The sequence below is a fragment of the Pan troglodytes genome, chromosome 3 (assembly GCF_028858775.2).
Source record: "Pan troglodytes isolate AG18354 chromosome 3, NHGRI_mPanTro3-v2.0_pri, whole genome shotgun sequence".
NCBI lineage: Eukaryota > Metazoa > Chordata > Mammalia > Primates > Hominidae > Pan > Pan troglodytes.
The window spans coordinates 27,409,512-27,432,199 of NC_072401.2; the positions used below are offsets into that span (position 1 = coordinate 27,409,512).

Genomic DNA, 22,688 nt, shown 5'->3' on the forward strand with positions numbered 1-22,688 from the left:
CTATAGTGGTTATGAAATTGGTATCCAGCTTCTCTTTCCAAAGAAAGTGGTAATAACCTCTAATCAGTGTGCTTGAGGAACAGTTCTGATACAGTTTTAGGTCTGCTTCCTGTGTCTCACTCTGAAATGCCTCCATCTTACTTCAGGGTCTTTATGGTTGAATTTGCGTATGTGTGTGTGTTAACTTAAGCAGGTGCTCACAGTTTAATGTGTAAATATTGTATTTCCTCCTTGGCTCCTCCTCTTATCTTCCTGATGGCCCATCCCATCCCCCATTCATTATCAGTGTTACTGCTTGTGATTTTTCTCCTGTAACATTCTTTATGTTCATAAAATCATACGCAAATATATACATAAGTTTTTACATTTTTGCTTTATAAAAATATTAATCAAATTGAATAAAATATTTTAATGAAGAATATTTCTAAATTGTATTTTATAAATACAATATAGCTTTCTTTTAAGTGCTTATAGGTACTCACTCAACAGTGAAAGTAAGTGTAACACACGGTATTCTCAGTGATGGATACTAGAAATAATTACCTGGCCCTCCGTATAACACATAATCTTATCTGCAATATATTTCCACTGTTAGTGCTCTACAACTTAATTAGAGCTCTAGTATCAAAAAGAACCAGTGACAGCTATTTCATGTTTTAAGCATTCAGACTAATTGTAGTCTTTATGTTTTTATGACACAAAACAGCTTTCAGTTGACTCTGTTGAAATTAAAAGCTTCTTCAATATATAATTTTTGTCTTATTGGTATTCTCTTATGTATAAAAACTGCATACCTATGGTACAATCTACACACTCCTGTTCTAGATAGAAATTTTGATTCTCTCTTAAACCATAAATTCAGATTGGAAGAAGCATTATGGCTTGAATGTGTTCTCCAAAATTTATGTGTTGGAAGCTTAATCCACAATGTAACTAACAGTGGTGGGTGGTGGGGCCTCATGGGAGGTGCTTAGACTATGAGGGGATTAGTGCCACAATAAAAAGGGCCTGTGGGAGTGGGTGCTCTTTTATGCCCTTTAGCCTTCTGCTATATTAGGATGTAGTAACAAGGCACTCACCAGATGATGCCGGTGCCTTGATTTGGACTTCCCAGCCTCCAGAACTGTGAGAAAAATAAACTTATGTTCTTTATAAATAATCACACAGTCTCAGTTATTCTGTTATAGCAGCACAAAATGGACTAAGACAAAGCTGTTTTTTGATAGAATGCCTCCTTTCATGTGACCCTATGACTCTGGGAATGCTGTGTTGTTCTTGGGAGTTATCAAGCAGTGCCTTGGTGGACCCAAGTAACATTAGGCTAGAAGTTAAGAGAGAGTATGAAAATGTACATTAGAAGCTTTCATAGGTTTGTTGTTCTTTTTTTTTAAATGTATCAGATCAGCCATCAAAGCTTCTAATCAGCATGAAACAAATTCCAGAGTGATCAAACTCAACTGATGTAATTTTATTAAATATCAGATAGCTATATTGTAAGCTTTTCTTTTTTATTAAGGGTAAACGGATATACCTGCTTTTACATTTTGCCCTGATGGTGTCATAATTTGTCAAATGTTTCTTACTGGTGGGCAGTTTGGATAGTCATAAAATTTTTATTCATAATATTGCAATGAAAACTCTTGAACTTTTTATACAGTTATCTGAGCGTTACTATAGAACAAATTCTGAAAAGTAGAAATTCTTGGTTAAAGGTAATGAGCATTTAACATTTTAATTGATATTGCTAGAATTTTCCCCCTGCAAAGGTTACACTAGTTTGTACTTCCACAGATGTACGAATGTGCCATTTCCCACACAAAGTCCCATCTTTTCAACTCAGGGAAACTGCCTGGCACTGTTGGGTTCCCTCTTCTTGCACCTTTTCCTAGAAATTCTCTCCAGGAACTCATTTAGGGCAGTCATACGGCACAGTTGTTTGTTTCTGGTCATCTCAGGGATCACTGTTCTTTGTGTTCAGTGCCTTGTGTTCATGCCTTGTGTTCAGTATCTTGAAAACTGTTGTTTGTATATTGTGTCTGTTTTTTAGTTGTTTTTTGAGGGCCTGTGAGTATGGTAAATCCAGTCCCTGTAACCTCATCTTTGCTGGTAATGCAAATTCTGACTTACTAAAGTTTAGCAAATAAAACACAGACGGAGATTTTTTTCATTTGTTAAATCTGAAATGCTTACCTCTACTTAAAGTGAATATTAACATGAATATTAATGTTAATTCCAAATGACTTGCTATATATATTTTTGATGTAATGGTGATTGGATATAATGTTAACTTATGTGATTGTGTGAGTATTGATCATGTCTAAGTAATGGATGGCAAGAAACACTCAAGTGGGTATTTAGGTATGCAGAGTTCTGGCATCAGAGGCCAAAGCCTAATGGTAGATTTTGGCTGGATCATGGTGGGAGGCAAAAGGACTTCTTACATGGCGGCAGCAAGAGAAAATGAGGAATATTCAAAAGCAGAAACCCCTGATAAGACCAAGACCATCAGATCTTGTGAGACTTACTACCACGAGAACAGTATGGGGGAAACTGCCCCCATGATTCAAATTATCTCCCACCGGGTCCCTCCCACAACAGGTGGGAATTATGGGAGTACAATTCAAGATGAGATTTGGGTGGGGACACATCCAAACCATATCAGAGGATGAGATCAAGGTTATTAAAACAAGGAATGTCTTAATAGTAACCTCTATCTCTATACAAATTACGGTGTCATGGGTTGTGAGTTTCAGTTAAGATTTGGTATTGCTGTTGTTTGTAGATTTAATTCTTAGATCAGTGATTATCAGCTGGTGTTTGTAGTACCTCACACTGTCTTCATTCGTGTCCAAGAAATCATACAGAATATGTAAATCAAGGTAAAAATTCAGCTCATTATTTTGAAAAATAAATGATTTACAATAAAATAGTTGACATTGAGTGTCGACTATGTACCAAGCACTTTTTTTTTGCACTTCATGTGAAATAAAGAACTTAATCCTTATAACCCTTTGAAGGTGACCATTTTGCAGGGGAGAAAACTGAAGCACAGAGAGTCAAGTAACTTACCATAGTCATAAAACAAGTAGGAGATTTGAGATATCTGTGTAGTCTAGATCAATTCTGTGCTCTCAAACACAGTGCTATCTGTTTGATAGAACAGTTTTAAGATGAAGAGAGAAACATGGGCAGTTCATGCTTTATTAACATGTTATCACATCTAAGAGTTTAGGATCCATGCATTTATACAGAACATCCAGGTGAGCATGGTGGTGAAGAACTTAGACTTCAGAATTCTTTAAAACTTACTTCCAGAATTGGGTCTCCTTTTAAATAGCTATATGAAATAGAATACATTACTGACTCTCTCTTAGCCTTAGTTTTTTCATCTTTAAAAGTGGGAATAATAGTAGTATTTTTCTTGTGGATTTTTTCCTCTGAGACATTATACTAAGCTATTTTAGTAGTATTTTCAAGACCTTGCAATTGTTTATGAAGAACCCATCTGTTTTACTGACTCACATATCAGACCTTGGACATTGTGTTGTTTTGATGACAGGTGTCGTTTGGGAAAGTCTCTGCTTACATTGTCAGTAAAGAAACTGTGGTGGTTTTCCACTCCATCCCTGTTATGTATTTTGTTTCAGGATATCTGAAATGGGTGTATTGGGAAACCTTACATAAATGTCTGATATTCCCCAAAACATGTATTAAGCCTTCCAATATAATCAGAGTGATGCTCGTTTATTCACGTTTTAAACTTTGACATTGATTCAACATGGACATATAAAAACCACTCAAAATATTTTGTCTAACACTTTTGCATATACTATGTATGCCTTTTAATTTAATCTTTGTAACCTTATGTAGTAGACAATTTTATTTTCCTCATTCTACAGAAGAGAAAAATGGGGCTAATGAGCAGTTAAATGCTTGCAAATGTCTTATAGTAAGTAGCGGAGTCAGGTTTTGAGTATATGTCAGACTTGAGTCTGCATGCCTATGATGATAAATCACCTCTCCTGAGTATTGACGTCTTAAAATTATGTATCTAAAAATAGAAGGGGAAACAGACTTATGGAAATCAGGATAAAAATTGTGCAAAACAGGCCTCCCGAGGAACTAAAAGTAGAAAGTCACCAAGAATGGAGGCTGTTCTTGGTGCTTTGTCTTTCCCTGTGGTCACCTCTGTTCTCTTTCATTATTTTCTCTTTCTGCATATTTATTGGCTTCCTCTGTTTGCCTTACCACCTAGACTGTCTCGACTACTCATAAAATGGTACATTCAACATCAGTGTGTTTATCACCCTAAAAGTCCAGAGCCATGGCCAAGTGGTCCAGTTTTTCATGATCTCAGTTATAATTTCCTGTGAGAAGAATCCTGCCATCCTGGCACAGGCTCAGGGTTGTTCTCCTCTAGGTGAGGTGTCTGTCAATCCTTTGATCAGATAGCTGTGGTTATGGATGATAGATTGAGAGGGGGTGACTAGACACACACAGGGATCTACACTAATGTTGGTGAGTATTTGGGAAAAGGGTATGGCCTGAATACAGCCCCAGAATATGTCTATAATAACATATATCAGATTTTATTAAAGTGGTGTCATAAAAATAACAGCACAAATACAACATTTAAGTTACAGGTATGAGAAACTGAAATCAGTTTATTATATGAAAACTAACTTCCCCAAACTGGATATGTAAAGCATTAACTTTCAGTGGTACTAGAAGAGTTTATTTAAAAGAATCGTCTGAGCGAATCTTTTAAAAAGAATATTCAGTAGTCATTTATTTGCTGAGCACTCCCATATGTACCTTGTCAATTTAGGATTCCCTATAGTAGGTTTGCATATAATTGGGTGTATTTACCAGGGAACTCTACATTATTTGCCATACATTATTTGAAGACTCACTTCATTGAATTTCAGATCCTATTTTCAGATTTCTCAATTCATGAATTCCAAATAAGAAGTATTTGTCTTTTGACAAATGAATACAAAGAAGAAGTATTTATCTTTTGTGTATGCATTTGCAGTTATTGGTGACTGTTTTAAAATTTCTGTAGTTACCCTACTTCATTGCTAAAATGAGGAGGGGTTTTTAATAAAGTTTTTGAAAAGTCTGAACAGTCAGAATTATATGCTTTTTTCTTTAGGATACTGGGAAAAGGTTCCATAGAACCTGATGATTTTTAGTGTGTTTGGTTCATTTAAACATTTTCTAAACAAAAATATTTCTAATTATACTGGTTTCTAGTCACATTCTGTGATCAGCATGTTGAAGATCTGTAAGATACAGAATATACTTTTATTTCATGTGGTTTGTTACGAGTTATTGTGATATCCTGGAGACATACTTCTGTTTCAAAACAGAAGTATTTTTAGATGGTAATTCCAGGGAAAATACAATTCATTGTGTTTATTCAATTTTCACCCAACTTTATTAGGAATTTTATTTCTTAGGAATTCTTTATTATTTTTTCTTAGAAATTTCTTAGAAATTAAATTAAATTTCTTAGAAATAAAATTTCTTAGAAATTTTATTTCTAAGAATTCTTAGGAATTCTTAGGAGTTCTTTTATACCATATGAGCTATAGGTATCTTCAAAAGCTTTAAAAAATTAAACAAATCTTTTATTTTGTTAAGTATGTTTGGCATATATCCATAAGCTCATTCTGGCTTTTCTAAAATAGTTAAGTGGCTAGAATACCACATCTAGTCATGTGGAAATTTGCTTATTTTCTGTAATATATTGATCCTGAAATCACAGAACTGCACGTTTAGATTGTTTGAGTTCATGTAGTACAGATAATTTTTTAGGACATTGTCTTTAATATATATTACATAAATGAAACAGTTGCCATTTGTTCCAACTGATTGGACCATTTCCAAGGCAGATTTCCTCCCCGCTGTGTCCATTATTATGATTTTCAGTCTAGAATTTCTTTCCAGCTGTTGGACTTTTTCCAAGATAGAGACAATTTCTGAGCATCTCTTTGGTAGTCTCTACTGGATTTTGAAGGTGTCAGTCAAGAAGAGTTGGATGACAGGAGGACTTGTAGCATTCAGGCAGGCCCCCTTAAGTATAACTTAAGGCAGCATTTAGTAAAAAGGAGTAAGGCACTATTTAGAGCAGACAACAGATTACATAGATTTTTTTAGTTTAGTACTTTTCAAACTTTTGATGACGAAAGACCAGATGTTTAATTTCCAGTATATATGTACAGGGTGGACAAGGTGAGCATATTTATCATATGCTTGGCCCAGTTGCTGTGGAAGTGTTTTCTAATTGCCATAATGCTGACACTACTCTGCTGAATGACCACATGTTCAACAGTGTTGTTGATCCTAGAACATTGTTTCTTTATTTTGCTCCCAAGGTTGTCGAGCCTCAGAAAAGTTAAATGATTTGCTCAATATTATACAATTGTTAAAATTTTCTTTTTTAGTTTCAGTAGAGAGCAACTCTACTCAGGCAGAATTTGGTGTTTTGTCTGAAGGTGATGTTCATTGCCAGTGTAAAAGTCAGAAAAATATGCCTCTGGCATTTGTAGCTGTGGGGGAATTTTCAGTTTCTGCATTGTGGACTTCTGAAATCTTTTATGTGATCTTATAGTTTTGGAACAATAGAAAAAAAAGATACCACATAAAATAACGAAGCAAGAAAAATAAAAAATATTGAGGTAGAAAAAGCATAAACAATTTAAAAACTATTAGTTTCACATAATTAGAGCAATGGGTACATATATGAGGAAAGTATCAAGAGATAAGGCCTAAAAGATTCTCAGAGATAAGATTAATAAGTGGTATTAAGCCATAAAATGGAGTTTGCTTTTTATTGTTAGACAATGGGAAATGGTTTAAAAAGTAAAATAGAACAGGTTAGTTTTTAGCAAAGATAATTTTAATGCCTTTTTTTTTTTTTTTTTAAGAGACAGGTTCTTGCCTTGTTGCCCAGGTTGGAGTGCAGTGGTGCAATCATAGCTCACTGCAGCCTGAAACTCCTGGGCTCAAGCAATTCTCCTGCCTCAGCCTATCTCTCTCTATATTTCAAAGTAAGATTAATAGAAGGTATACTTCAGTTTTGTAAAGTATACTTTAGCTCTAAACACCATAATCAAATGTCTTTGAATTAAAAGTAGTAGCTTAAAAAAGGCAGAAGAACATAGAAATATGATGCAGTAATTGAGAAGATTATTATTTATTATGTTTTGAAACATCGCTGTCACCAAGTATTTGGTAAAAATGAATGCAGTGATATTGAGGCAGTATATTATGCTGTTGAATATAACCAAATGGCTTGCGTTGGAATTTCAGCTCTGATATTCATTCTTTTTTCAACCTTGGGCAAATTACTTAGCCTCTTTGGGCCTTGGTTTCTCATCTACTGAATGAAGATAAATAATGCTTTCCTTATAGGACTGTCGTAAAGGTAAATGACTTTCTCTGTATGGACAGATATACAGTGGTCCCTTGGTGTCTGTGGGGGATTAGTTTCAGGACTCCCTCTTCCCTGCGGATACCAAAATTCATGGATACTCAAATCCCTTATATAAAAATGATATAGCATTTGGATATAACCTACAGACATCCTTCCATATAAATTGTTTCTAGATTACTTACAGTACTTAATACAGTGTAAATGCTATGTAAATAGTTGTTGTTGTAATATATTGTTTAGGGAATAATGATTTTTAAAACTCTGTACCTGTTCAGTACAGACACAGCCATCCATTTTCCCCCAAATATTTTCAATCCCACGAATACTGAACCCACAGATAAGGAGGGGGTGACTGTATACACCTATTTGTTATATAACTTAGAATAATACCCGGTAAATAATAAACATTGACTAAGTACTTCTACTGCTGTTGCTGGTGGTGGTGGCATTACGATTAGTAGCAGAAGACATTTCATTAAATACATTTTACAAACATGTAAGAATAATGTGACTACAGTACCAAAAATTTACCAGTTACTGTTTGAAAATAGTCACCCACTGGATATCAGATTTCATCTTTTTCTCCAGTTATCAAGACTAAGGTAATGAATTTATATTTAACTTAGTGTTTTCTCTTCTATAGTTCATCAGAGAAGATATGAAATATAAAGATGCTACTAATAAACACAGCCATCTGCACAGAGAAGATAAACATATAACGATTGAGGATTTATGGAAACGATGGAAAACGTCAGAAGGTAAGACTGCCTTCGTCATCTGGCTCCTTCCCCTTCTGCACATCTAGCCTGCTTAGTTGTTCTCAACTCACTTATAGTATGCTTTTACCAAAAAAATCAAAATAACATTTCTGTGAGGATATTTATATTTTAGTAAATAATTTTCCCTTCTTGTTTTTGAAAGATGATTTTTATCTTTCTGAGAGTCATTAAGCATCAGGCTGTTCTCATATAATTATAGTAGAATAAATAAGATAATGCATATCTGAGAGCCTAAAGTTATAAAGCATTATTTCAGCTATTACATGACATTATAAAAGGTTTAGCAAATAAACATACGGAAACACAAAGTTTTCCTTTTAGTTGTGGAGAATAGTTCCTAATGTTTTTAGGAGGCTATTACTGTTAAGCTTTTTCTTAAGTAAATCCTTTATGATGTCTCGTAATAGGTGTATGATAAAATTGGATAATTGGTATTTTATTCCCTTTCTACTGTTAAGTTCTCAAGGTGTATTATGGACAGTAATTGTTTAGTACAGGAAAAGTCTGTGATCTAAAAATCTCAACTTGGTTCCATATACTAGGAAGTTACTAAAATTAAAAAAATTTTACAAGTCCCCTAAACTTACATTTTGTTTTCAGTAACTCAACTAAAATTCCTTCTTTCTAATGCTTCTGTTCTTTCATAAAAGTCAGCAATTATATTGTAAGCATATATTTTTCTCTGAAAAATTAAATGAAATTAAAGGGACAGATTACCAATTAAGAGTGTAAAGAAATAATAAAGTTTACTTGAGTCATTATGATAACATTTAGAAGTGGGAAAATAAAGAAAACTGTCCCACCAATGCTCAGTATTTTTCTTAGTGTAGAAGATGGTAGATAGCTTGCTTACATGTGTTTCTGTTGAAATACACTTGGGTTGGGGAAGAAAGAAGAAAACAATTATGCACTTAAAAGAAAAATATATAGACTTTAAAAAAACCTCTCCATTTCTCTTCCCTACACCATTTTAAAATAACATGAGCTCGGATAGGAATAGAAATAAACAAATATCAGTTTCATGAGGAAAAGTGAAAATGGTGGGGAACTCAGCAAAAAACTTATTTTATTGACACGATATAGCTCAGCAATCCATAGATACTAAGAAGGGAGGTGGAGATCCATTACAGAGTCTATTGCTATTAGTATTTTTTTAAGGATTAAAATATGTAATACATTGATTGGAACCCACTTGACTGTGTTTGAATGAAGAAAAAAATATTTGACCACTTAGGTCTTGTACTACCTTTGTTCAGCCACCATCGTCTCTTGCCTGGATAATTGTGACAGCCTAATTCATCTCCCTGTGTTTGTGCTCTGCTGTAGTCTCTTCTTTACCTAGCAGAGTACTCTAAAATGTAAATTAGATCTGCTCATTACTCTGTAGTGACTCAGAGTAATAGTCCAAATCTTTACAAAGACCCGTAAGCCTCTACATGTTCTGCCTTCTGTTTCCACCTCTCTCTCATCTCTTACCTCTTCTATTCCATGCATCTCTCTCGCTCACTGTGCTCCATTCATTCTGGACTTGTGGCTATTCCACAAATGCAGGAATGCATACATCCTCATGGCTAACTCCATCACCTCCTTTGTTAAAGTCTTTATCAAGGGTTATGGTCTCAGTGAAACCACTCTGGCCACCCTGTTTATTTAACATTGCTAACCTCCCCTTTTACTCTTTTTTTTTTTTTTCTGGTACTCTTGATCTTTCTTACTCAGCTTCACACTTTCCTTTTCCCCATCGTGTATCACCTTCTAAGATACTATATAATTGACTTATTCATTATATATATCTCCCTTTGCCTCACCTCCAAGAATGTAAGTGTTATAGAGTAGGGGAACGTTGTATGTTTTGTTTATTAATGTGTCCTAAATAAAGAGGACTCTATTCTTAAACTCCTTTCTGTTTTCCCACCCTAGTGACTTTGGTGAGATCTTTTGTGATCTATGAGAATGTTTGTTTACTTGATTTTTTTTTTTTTTTAAGCTAAGGCCTTTTCAAGTTGAATGACCTCTTAAACCTCTTTTTCCCTAGGCTTTCACCTTAATCTTGAGATCTAACCATTATGATAATGAGGGATTTCCCCAGTTCAAACAGTTGGCCTAAGTTATCTCCTCTCTGCTTCCTTTTCTCTAAGCCCCAGTTGGCTATATAACCTTACAGAGTCTGGCAGAAGTAGTCTCAGGATTCCTAGTAATGCAGCTGTATGGGATGAAAGAGAGAGGAGTCAAGTGATAATAAACTTTCACTAGAAGCTTTATAATGACCTAATTGATTTTTCTCAACCCATGTCAGACTCTGTTTATTAAAGCGGTCATGTAAGGGTGGGGTATTGTTGCCAGAGCACTGGTTTTTAAAACATTCAGGCTCCAGGAGGAGTCCCAGAGACAGGGCATGTTGAGTGTGCTGGGCTCTGCTTTTATCTGTTATATTTTGTTTCTGTTGAAAATTTCCCTGGAGAAATGAAAAGTAGTTCTTCTGAAAAAGTTTGAAAACTGCTGAAGTAGAGATTAGAATGTACCCCTAACAATAACATGTAATTCAAGGTTGTTTAATTGAATATATACAAAAATGTGTGTGTGTGTGTATATATGTATTTATACAGAAAGTGTGTATGTTTGTGTGTGTGTGTGTATATATGTATATATAAAACGCACTCACACACATACATACACATGCAAATATATGCATTCATTCTTTGCTCATCATTGTTGTGTCTCCCATGCCTAGCACAGTGCATTCACTTTGTATTCAGTAGTGAATATTCACTTTGATATTCAGTAAATAATTGTTGAATGAATGAAAGTGTAATGCCTGATAAGTATTGGATGCTTAGTAATTTAGTTGGTCAAATGTTTTGAGTACAGGCATTTCTGTTATTAGACATTATGTACATTTCTTAAAAACTTAACGTTTTTTAAAATTTTGGACTTAAAAATGACAGTTTATGGGAAAAATGGGACTGAAGGAGATTACTCAAAACCTGTACAACTTATTAGCCATGGCATTAACAGTATTAATAAAAATACTAGTACAGGCCAGGCGCAGTGGCTCATGCCTGTAATCCCAGCACTCTGGGAGGCCGAGGCAAGCAGAGCACCTGAGGTCAGGAGTTCAAGACCAGCCTGGCCAACATGGCAAAACCCTGTCTCTACTAAAAATACAAAAATTAACCAGGCTTGGTGGCGTGCTCCTGTCATCCCAGCTACTAGGGAGGCTTAGGCAGCAGAATCACTTGAACCTGGGAGTGCGCTACTGCACTCCGTCTCAAAAAAAAAAAAATACTTGTACCGCTAAAAAGAATTTCAAATTCCTAATCAATACATACTATATAGTAGATATAGGAATTTACATTAAAAAATAATGAAGATAACTTTATAGAAGGATGGATGGGGGGTTCTAGTAGAGTTGAGGTTGCTAAAAAATGAAGACAAGGGCAAAGTGCATGAAGATGAGAACCGAGTAACAAGCATTTCCAAGACAGAGGCTCTGGCCAAATTGAGCAAAGATAAAGAAGGAGAGTAAGTGGAAGCTCCTGTTTGTAGCTTGCTGTATTGGCAGTTAGTACACCTTGCATCCATTTGATATTACTTGGCAATGTGAAATGATACCATGTTTGGAAAAGTCACATGTGAAATGATGTGACTTTTGCGTTGACGTGACCCCTAATTACTACTGGCACATAAAGTAATTCATGTTACAGCAGCACGTGCAGCAAAATAGACTGTATCTATTAGGTGCTAAACAAGCACTGCATTGGATCCTGGGGATTAATGATGAGTTAAACATGAATCTGGGGTATACAGAGCAAATTGCTGAGTAGGAAAGACAAAGAAAACAAATAATTACACTATAAGGTGATATGTACAATAATAGAAGTAAGTTTAGGGTATGGAGGTAGCTCACTGGAGGGAGTGATTAGCTCACTATTATACACAGAAGGTGGTGTTTGGGTTGACCCAGGAGTTCTAGAAGGAGACAAGAAGTAGAACATAAATGGTAGCTCCCCCATGGCATCTTTTTTTTTCTTGAAATAGACAAGGTTTTGCTCTGTGACCCAGGCCGGAGTGCAGTGGTGTGATCATACCTCACTGCAGCCTCAAATTCCTGGGCTCAAGTGAGCCACTAGAGTAGTTGAGGCTACGGGCGTATACCACCACGACTGGCTTATTTTTTATTTTTTGTTGGGACGGGATCTTACTATGTTGCCAAGTCTTGTCTCCAGCTCCTGGCCTCAAGCAGTCCTCCTGTCTTGGCTTCCTAAAGTGCTGGGATTACAGGTGGGAGTCACCACACCCAGCCTCCTTCTTTAGTTACCTGAAAATTTGCTAGAAGTGAAAGTGGAGGTGGCATGCTATAGAAAGTATGTAGGCTTTCAAACTATACAGCTTTAAATTCTGGCTCTTCTATTTATGAACAGTGAGGCATTGGACAGATTTTGAAAATTCACTTATAAAATGTAATTCTTGTGTGACGTAAATCAGTAATGTAGTAAAAGTACCTGACATAATTTATGGCAACACCTGTTAGGCACTTAGTAAAGGTTGATTCTATCATTCAGTAATAATGCGAAATAAACTAAAAAGTTCTGCCATATTCAAAGTTTTATACTGTTTTTGACTTAGTCTCACAATATTTATTGATAAAATGAACAGACTAAGCTATATATGTACCATCATTGTGTGCAAACTCTGGACAGTGAAATGTACCCAAGATCTTTCTGGAATGTTGTCAACTGCGGAAAAGTAAAATTGTTTTATGCAGAAGTTGATCCTGACCTCAAATAGAATTTCAGCAATGACTTTAATGCAGTGTGTGTGTGTGTGTGTGTGTGTGTGTGTGTGTGTATGTGTGTCTGTGTCTGTGTGTAGAGAGAATGCTTGGTCAAGTTGCACATGGCAGCTGTCTAATGCAAATGAAAGCCATTTAAAAACTAGTGTTAGATTTCAGATAGATTTTGATAAACTGGATACGTTGTGAGAATTACTGAATGTATTTAAATAGTAGCCAGATACCTAATGCAGGAAAATGTAGATAGAAAATTATTTGTTATATACAAGATTTAGAGACTATAGTAGATAAAAAACTGATTAAGTAAGACTGTTTTTAAAATGAAAACTCACTGGGTTAGTTATTATAACATGTGACAACCATGAGGTAATCTTTCCATCCTGTTCAGCACAAGTCTTAACCTACCTAAGGTCACTGTTTAATTTTGGGCTTTACAAATTGAATAGACATTTGGAAATTTAAGATAATGTTTATTTATTTAAGGGTTAAAAATTTAAAGCAACTGAAATAGTCTGAGACAAGAAAGATACAGGCACTTAATAATGGTTATTTTCAAGTGTACCTAAAGGCTAGCCAGAGACTAAATGACCAAGAGTATTTTCTTTTTGTTTAGGACAGCGAAAATATAAATATTTTATAAAAGGAAATATAAAGAAAAAAATTTCTGGCCATTGATATAAAATTCCTAAAAGTAAGGGAAGTTATAAATATTTTAAAAATATCTAGAACCTTTATATCCATAAGATTTTTCTTCTGGGTATGAAAGTATAAAGGGATTTCTAAATGTTGATAAAATCCACCAGCTCTTTAAAGTGTATGATGTGGGTTGCAATGAGACTAGAATAAAAAAACTGTAAATAGAAAAGTGTGTATTGTTTAGCATTATCAGAAGAGGAACTTAAAACGTAAGCCTTGCAGATAATAAGGTAGTGTTATCTTTGTGGCATCCATCAACAAAATATTTATTTGTATATTTACAATATGCATCACACTCATTAGTAGAAAATAAGGAAGTATGAGAGACAACCTTTCTCCTCCAGGAGTTTAACAATGTTTTGCATGTATGCAGATGAAATGTTAAATAGCAATTCAAGAAGGTTTGATTAAATACTATATAAATGACACGATTGCAGGAATCTAAGAGAATGGACAGATTATTACAGGGAAGGCTTCATTAGGGAGATGGCTCTTCAATAAGACTTTGAAAGATAAAATTTTCATAGACATAAGAGAGGGATATACAAGTTAGCACATTAAAATGAGTCCAGATGTAAATGCTAAATCCTTCAAATAAGCATAATTTACACAAGAGATAATACATTTTTAGTGTATGTGAGATAATAATAAACACTTTAAAAATTTTGTCTTTTGCTCTTACCATGTAGTGCATAACCATCTCATGTCTTAGTTCTGTCATCTGTTAAATGGGAGTAAAAGTTGTCTACCACATAGTAAGTGATGAACAGATATCTATTACTACTGTTTTTGGAAGGTAAATCTGACCATGGCACATTTATGGGATATTGCAAACTCATATTGCTGGAAGAGGCAGCTGAGTTGGAGAATACTGGGAGATTGGGTCAGAGAAGGAGACCAGACTGTAGTGAGTCTCTGTGTAAATCTGATGGGCAGCTCCAAGAGTGGCAAGTATGATTTCACTCATATTCCAGTGCTTACCAATCCATAGTGATTCGCTGGAGCACTGTATTAAGGAAGCTTGGTCTGTATCTGTCTTGATAGCAAAAAAGGGTATTACTTTAGCAATTATCTATTAGCAATATTTACTGTGTGGGAGGTGATAGTGTATTTTAGCATTTTATCATCATTGCACTAAGTATTAAGAGCTACTATAGCTTCTTGCTTTAGAAGGCCTGGTAATGTAGAAGAGTTATAAAAAGAAAAATTCACTATTGGCAGGAACATTAGCATTGAGTTGAATATAATGTGGCTTTGAGTGGGAAGAATGAAACATGAATTCTGAGCAGTGTTTTAAAGGAAGATTTGGGTTAACTTTTCCCCTGTGTTTAGAATGAATTCCAGTCTTTTTCTCCCTGTGATTTTTGGATCCACTGGGCTTGGAGAGGGGGTTTATTTAACTGATTCATACAGGAAAAATTTTCTAGTAAATGCTTATTATGAGAAAGCCCTTGTCCTAGGTACAAAAGATACACAGATGAAGAATGTGTTCTCTGTCCTCCACCCATCTACAGTGTGTTGGAGAAAGATCTTTTAACAAGTAATTAAGGGATGTGCTGTGATCTGTAACTGAGATTATGTAGAAGGCACTGTGGGATAATAAAAGGAAAAGCATGTCCATCCACCTACAGAAGTTAAGTAAAGCCAGACGAGCTGCATTAAGGAACATTTACTTTCATCTTTTGTCACTCCTTCAGTGAGAGACACTGTGCTAGATTAATAGCTAGGAGGATATTTGTACTTAATGTAGCGCATTGAAGAAACACAAGGCTGTTAATATGCTACAAATACCTGTGCTATTTTAGTAAATCAGGTTTTAACACTTTTCCACTTTCCTACAGTGCTTTTAGCTTTAGGGGAAGCTCTTGTTATAGCCACAGTGGAGGGATTGATTTTTAATTGTTCACAGAAAGCACCTTATGCAAGGGAAGGTCCATTCTTGAGGTAGAGTGTAGTTTCAGAGTAACAGATGTCATCATTTCTACCACTAACAAAAGGTCTTTAATAGTCCAGGTTTCTTTTGTGAAGAGAATAGGTGACACCAGTATGTTGCTCATTCACTCTGTCAACCAACATTTAAGGGAGTTTAACATGGGTTTGCTAGAAAAATAGTGTCTTTCTTGATTAATTTACAAATTTGGCAAACATTGTTTTGTATTAATCATTAGTTATAATTGATTTTTGTACTTCATACAGAGTTTGCTCCCTTTTCCCTTTATTATCAAATAACTTTCTTTTATAAAATTATGCAAATGAGTTCAGAGCACTCACAGTAAGTTGCTGATTGCTCTTAATCATGATCTTATGTTAGCATTTTAGTGTCTCTATTCCCTTCACTTCAAATCTACCCATCAGGGCTGTTTTGGTTTTATTAATTTTCTTCTTTTTCTCTTTCTCTTTTTGTTTTATTATTCTCAGTTCTTCCTCTTTCACTTAAGTACACTTGTGTTTTGGAGATTTTGGATCATTGCATATGCTGATTTGCTGGGATTAATTCTGTCTTTTTAGTTTGTGGAAGATACTTTGAGACAATCCTGCCTTCTTTACGTAGATTGTTCTTGGTTTTATTCTGAAATAGAGACCCCCTCTCAGAAGAAGATGTAGAGACCACTACCTATTACATCTCTCTGTCCTGTAGAAAACTTGACAATTCTATTCTGTAGGAACACGTGAAATAAATGTTTTGAGCCTTGTTTTTTCTCACATAACAGGTTTTCCAGTATATAATTCAACATGTGAAGCTTTTCTTATGATTTAAGGAGGTACTATTCTAAGATTGTTTGTGAGTTTGCCTTATTATGGTTTTCTATACACCTGAATTCTACATTTCTCCTCTGCTATGTTCACAGACTCAAGGGATACCTCAAGTTTGGAGTACAGTAAAAGAACCTTCTGCAGAAGGTAAAAATGAGGGCTGTCCACTTTTCACTGTGATGGACTATCTAGGAAACAGTAGCCTTTTTTGGACATCATATTGTCCTTTCTACCCTTTTCCTAGTAGTTGGAAATCAGTTGCATATGAATGTGTGTTACATTTTCCTTTATCCTTCTTTGTTTTGGGAAAGAGGTGGGAAGGAGTGACTCAGGAAATAGTTTTAGATTTTGAAATGTATGTTATTGCAGGAGAGTCACTATATTATATTCTACTTTATGTAGAACAAATATTTTATTTGCTGCTTTTGAATAAAGGACTTGTTTGTTGAGAATGACATTGTCTTCAAAGATGGTCAGTTAATTTTTGTTTCTTTCTCAGACAAGTCTTATGCTTACTTAAGTCTTTTCCCCCCCATTTAACTGAATGTTACTTAGCATTTTAGTAGCGAATGTAATAGAAATAATGTAAATTACAAATATTAATACAATGAAAGCTAAAACTTTCCAAAGTATTAGCCAGCCTTTTGAATTTGAATATGACCTCTGCTCTTTCTAAAAATTCTAAACATTTCTTTGATTCTGATATGTATATTTACGTATATATTACATATATAAATGTATAGCTCAGAGGAAATGAATGATAAAAAATAGAATAAATCACTTAGCATGTTTTTATATCTTATAATTAAAAACCGTTTCACTCTCTGGATGGTTACTCTGCATAGAATAGAACAAATAAAGCTTATATCTTTCTATCTTTCTCGTCTCATCTGGTTTTATATTTTAAAGATAAGAACCTCTTCAATAAAAGGTCCTCAGTAAGCATTCTTCTAACCCTTGGATAATCTTCTGTTTCTCCCTCTCTTTGCATCAACATTAATTCTTTCAGGATGTTGAAAATAATAGACCATTTAGATACTTTTGATTTCAGTGTTTTAATCAGATAATTACTTAATAGTTTGAAATTAAGAATCTAGATCAGTCTGACAAAATGAAACAGAATGGTAGTTTTCATAGAGGGAAATTTATCGTTTTTATTTCCAGCAAATTTTCTTACCAAGTAATCAGCTAAAAAAAATGCAAAACAGGTGTTTATCACTGGGAGATTATAGTTGCATAAGGGCAATGTTGTAAAAGCAAACAAAGAGATTTGTGATTCACTCACGTAAAGGTATAATAATTCAAGTCATATAAATTGAGAGTTCACTAAAAGAAGGAAAGGGAGAGAGTAGCCTTGGGGAAGACTGGCATTAAGGCAAAGGCAAAGAATTGATGAATGAAATCAGTAATGGCCATCAGAGACATGGAGGGAGAATCAGGAAGGCACAGTGTCATGAGCATCTAGAGAGGGGAGTGTTTTCAGGAAGGGATAGACGGTAATATAGTAGGGCGCATAGACCTGCCATATTGCAAAGTGTCTGCCAAGAGTCCTCCTGAATAATTCTTCATTTAGGTCTCAGTAATAAGAATAGATGTACTGCTGAGCAGACATTTTGTGTTTATATTGTGAATCCTGTGACTGATTTTGCTTCCTTCTTTGTCTGCCTTTTTTAACTGTTATTAAGGATCTCATATATTTTGTAAGTGTCTTTACCTCAGCTTCATTTTATCTTCCTGGTCCAGCAACATCTTTCATCTTTTATTCTCTTTGCATTGTATGCATCTTTGTAAGTGATTTCTTTCCTCCACTTTCCTCTTCCCCCTCCCCTCTCCTCCAACAGTGGGGGTTAGAGAGAGGAAAGATGAAAAGTGGCTAGTAGCTTGACACGAGAAATATGATATACGTGAAAAAACCCATTAGATTGGCAAGAATAAAATCATTATTAACAGGCAGGAAGATCAGTAGTTCTAGCCTGAGACTAGCCTGGCCAACAAAGTGAGACTCCATCTCAACAAAAAATGAAAAAAATTCGCCAGTCTTGGTAGTATGCACCTGTGGTCCCTGCTACACAGGAGGCTGAGGCAGGAGGATCACATGTACTCAGGAGGTCAAGGCTGCAGTGAGCCATGTTTGTGCCACTGCACTACAACCTGGATGACAGACCGAGACCCTGTATCAAAAAAAAATAATTAACCTTCAGGAAATTTAAATATTGGTATGGGGAACGGAGTGACGTACATGCACACTCACACACACACACTCAAATCTTGAGCAAGATTTAAGTGGAAGCAACCCAAGTGTCCATTGATGAATGAATGGATAAGCAAAATGTGGAATATGCATACAATGGAATAGTAAGAAAATTCTGACATACGCACAACATGGATAAACCTTGAGAACATTATGCTAAGTGAAAAAAGCCAGTCACATAAAAAATATTGCGGGATTCCACTTCAATGAAGTACTTAGAGTAGTCAGAATCATAGAGACAGAAAGTAGAATGTTTGGTTGCCAGGGTCTGTGGGGAGGAGAGAACAGGGAGTTGTTGAATGGATACAGAATTTCAGTTTTGTGTAATAAGATGAAAAGAGTTCTGGAGATGGATTGTGATGATGGTTGCACAACAATATGAATATACTTCATACCACTGAATTGTATACTTAAAATTGGTTAGGATGGTAAATTTTATGTTATGGATATTTCACCACAATGAAGGATTTAAGAGAATGAGTATGTACAAAGTAGAAACAGTGGGTGACCCCCTATTTAAGGAATAGGCAAGAAAATGGAGAGAAATGTAATGGTAATTTTAAATGGGTAGTCTGATCAGGTAGAAGGTTTTCTTAAGAACTGGTAGATCTGGGCTGCTTAAAAGAGAAAAGGGAAGCACTGGACTGATATTTTTAAAGTTGAACATTAAAAAATAATTCAGCAATTACTTTTTGAACACCTACTATGTGTTAGTGGTAGTCTTATTATATATTTTGTTTTATGTCAGCCTTATTACATATTTTGTTTCATGTCAACTTTCTTTTTCTTCATGGATAATTGTGTCAGTTTATGGATTGAAAAGATTTTGTTAGGCTAATAAGAAAATAATGTAAGCTCAGACAGGCAAGAAACTTGCTGACAGAATAATTCTCCATTGCTGGATGGCAGTGACTCACAGGCATATCACTAACAATTTTTAAATCCTTCTTAGAATTCATTTTCTGTGATGAATTTGAGTGACAATCCTTGTTGAACAATGTCTTGAACTTTGTGGAAGGGGATGGAGGCGGGTTGGGGAAAGTGGCAGTGGAGGGGCAAGTAATTAGAGAAGGGAGGCCCAAGAGATTCCTTAACTTTTAAATTGGGTTATGCATTTGTTTGGTTTCTAAATTATATATTGTAAGCATATAGAATTCTAACATCATTATTTTCCCTGTTTTGACCAGTACCAAATATTTTATGGGAGACTTTTAATGATAGTGCTACAGCTCTACTGCAATGAATAATAATAGGTTTCTGTGTGCTAGCTGCATTCCCACTGATCCCGAGCCTGTGACCTTAGCAAAGGTAAGCATATCCCAGATTGCAGTGTGAGATAGTTGAAGATTGATCTGCTTTGTTAGTTGTCTAAATTTCTCTCATCTGTTTTTAATGAGCATGCTCAACTGCATGAATCTGTTGATGACCTTAGACTGCATTAACTTTTAGATGTGTAAATTGGAAGCTTTTGAATGAGGGCAGGTGAAGTTTTAAGTTAGTGAATATATGCTTTAGGACTGTGTCTGGATTCTGTGAGTGGTTTTCAAGGATGCCCAAAAGAGTAATCACTCTAGATTCTAATGGAACTGCAGTATATTAAGTATGGGAGGCTGAATTTATGACAAAACTAAACGCTTAATAAATTCCTCTGCATAACTGATTGTTCAACATGCTTTGTTGAGTGGCTTGCAGTTACAGTATAGTGTATCTTCTCTTTTAGTACAAAGTTTCATTTTAAAATTTGAGCAGTTTGTCTAAGTCTTTTTTAAATATAAAAGTAGTCTTTTTATTTAAAATAAATTATATTTTCCAAAATAAAAATAATGAGAAGACTAACATTGTCTTGCATTTTTGCAAACCTCTTCAATGTCTTACTTATTGGAGTGTAGTTAGATTCTCATAGCTGCTTCTGTATCCAATCTGTTTTAGGATATTGTTTCGGTTTTAGTGTGTATATATATATGTATTTTTTTTATTATACTTTAAGTTCTAGGGTACACATGCACAACGTGCAGGATTGATACCTAGGTATACGTGTGCCATGTTGGTTTGCTGCACCCATTAACTTATTTACGTTAGGTATTTCTCCTAATGCTATCCCTCCCCTAGCACCCTTCCCCCTGACAGGCCCCCGTGTGTGATGTTCCCTGCCCTGTGTCCAAGTGATCTCATTGTTCAGCTCCCACCTATGAGTGAGAACATGTGGTGTTTGGTTTTCTGTCCTTGTGATAGTTTACTGAGAATGATGGTTCCCAGCTGCATCCATGTCCCTGCAAAGGACATGAACTCATCCTTTTTTATGGCTACATAGTATTCCATGGTGTATATGTGCCACATTTTCTTAATCCATTCTATCATTGTTGAACATTTGGGTTGGTTCCAAGTCTTTGCTATTGTGAGTAGTGCCGCAATAAACACGTGTGCATGTGTCTTTATAGTAGCATGATCTATAGTCCTTTGGGTATATACCCAGTAATGGGATGGCTGGGTCAAATGGTAATTCTAGTTCTAGATCCTTGAGGAATCACCACACTGTCTTCCACAATGGTTGAACTAATTTACACTCCCACCAACAGTGTAAAAGTGTTCCTATTTCTCCACATCCTCTCCAGCATCTGTTGTTTCCTGACTTTTTAATGATTGCCATTCTGATTGGCATGAGATGGTATCTCATTGTGGTTTTGATTTGCATTTCTCTGATGACCAGTGATGATGAACATTTTTTCATGTGTCTGTTGGCTGCATAGATATCTTCTTTTGAGAAGTGTCTGTTCATATCCTTTGCCCACTTTTTGATGGGGTTGTTTGCTTTTTTCTTGTAAATTTGTTTGACTTCTTTGTAGATTCTGGATATTAGCCTTCTGTCACATGGCTAGATTGCAAAAATTTTCTCTCATTTTGTAGGTTACCTGTTCACTGTGATGGTAGTTTCTTTCGCCCTGCAGAAGCTCTTTTGTTTAATTAGATCCCATTTGTCTATTTTGGCTTTTATGGCCATTGCTTTTGGTGTTTTGGTCATGAAGTCCTTGCCCGTGCCTATGTCCTGAATGGTATTGCCTAGGTTTTCTTCTAGCATTTTTATGGTTTTAGGTCTAACATTTAATTCTTTAATCCATCTTGAATTAATTTTTGTATAAGGTGTAAGGAAGGCATCCAGTTTCAGCTTTCTACATATGGCTAGCCAGTTTTCCCAGCACCATTTATTAAATAGGGAATCCTTTCTCCATTTCTTGTTTTTGTCAGGTTTGTCAAAGATCAGATGGTTGTAGATGTGTGGTGTTATTTCTGAGGCCTCTGTTCTGTTCCATTGGTCTATATATCTGCTTTGGTACCAGTACCCTTCTGTTTTGGCTACTGTAGCCTTGTAGTATAGTTTGAAGTCAGGTAGTGTGATGCCTCCAGCTTTGTTCTTTTTGCTTAGGATTGTCTTGGCAATGTGGGCTCTTTTTTGGTTCCATATGAACAGTAGTTTTTTCCAATTCTGTGAAGAAAGTCATTGGTAGCTTGATGGGGATAGCATTGAATCTATAAATTACCTTGGGCAGTATGGCCATTTTCATGATATTAATTCTTCCTATCCATGAGCATGGAATATTCTTCCATTTGTTGTGTCCTCTTTTATTTCCTTGAGCAGCAATTTGTAATTCTCCTTGAAGAGGTCCTTCCCATCCCTTGTAAGTTGGATTCCTAGGTATTTTATTCTCTTTGAAGCAGTTGTGAATGGGAGTTCACTCATGATTTGGCTCTCTGTTTGTCTGTTATTGGTGTATAAGAATGCTTGTGATTTTTGCACATTGATTTTGTATCCTGACACTTTACTGAAGTTGCTTATCAGCTTAAGGAGATTTGGGGCTGAGATGATGGGATTTTCTAAATATACAATCATGTCATCTACAAACAGGGACAATTTGACTTCCTCCTTTCCTAATTGAATACCCTTTATTTCTTTCTCTTGCCTGATTACCCTGGCCACAA

The 22,688-nt window shown here is 35.4% G+C and overlaps 1 protein-coding gene across 9 annotated transcripts in view; it reads left to right on the forward strand.

Moving 5' to 3' along the window:
* STIM2 (stromal interaction molecule 2) overlaps window positions 1-22,688 on the forward strand; it is a 174,974-nt gene that overhangs the window by 100,354 nt on the left and 51,932 nt on the right. For all 9 annotated transcript variants that reach the window (XM_016951428.4, XM_054682822.2, XM_063809450.1 and 6 more), the window contains exon 3: window positions 8,085-8,199. In XM_016951428.4, coding sequence (XP_016806917.1) covers window positions 8,085-8,199 — 115 coding nt within the window. The remainder of the gene's footprint in view (window positions 1-8,084; window positions 8,200-22,688) is intronic.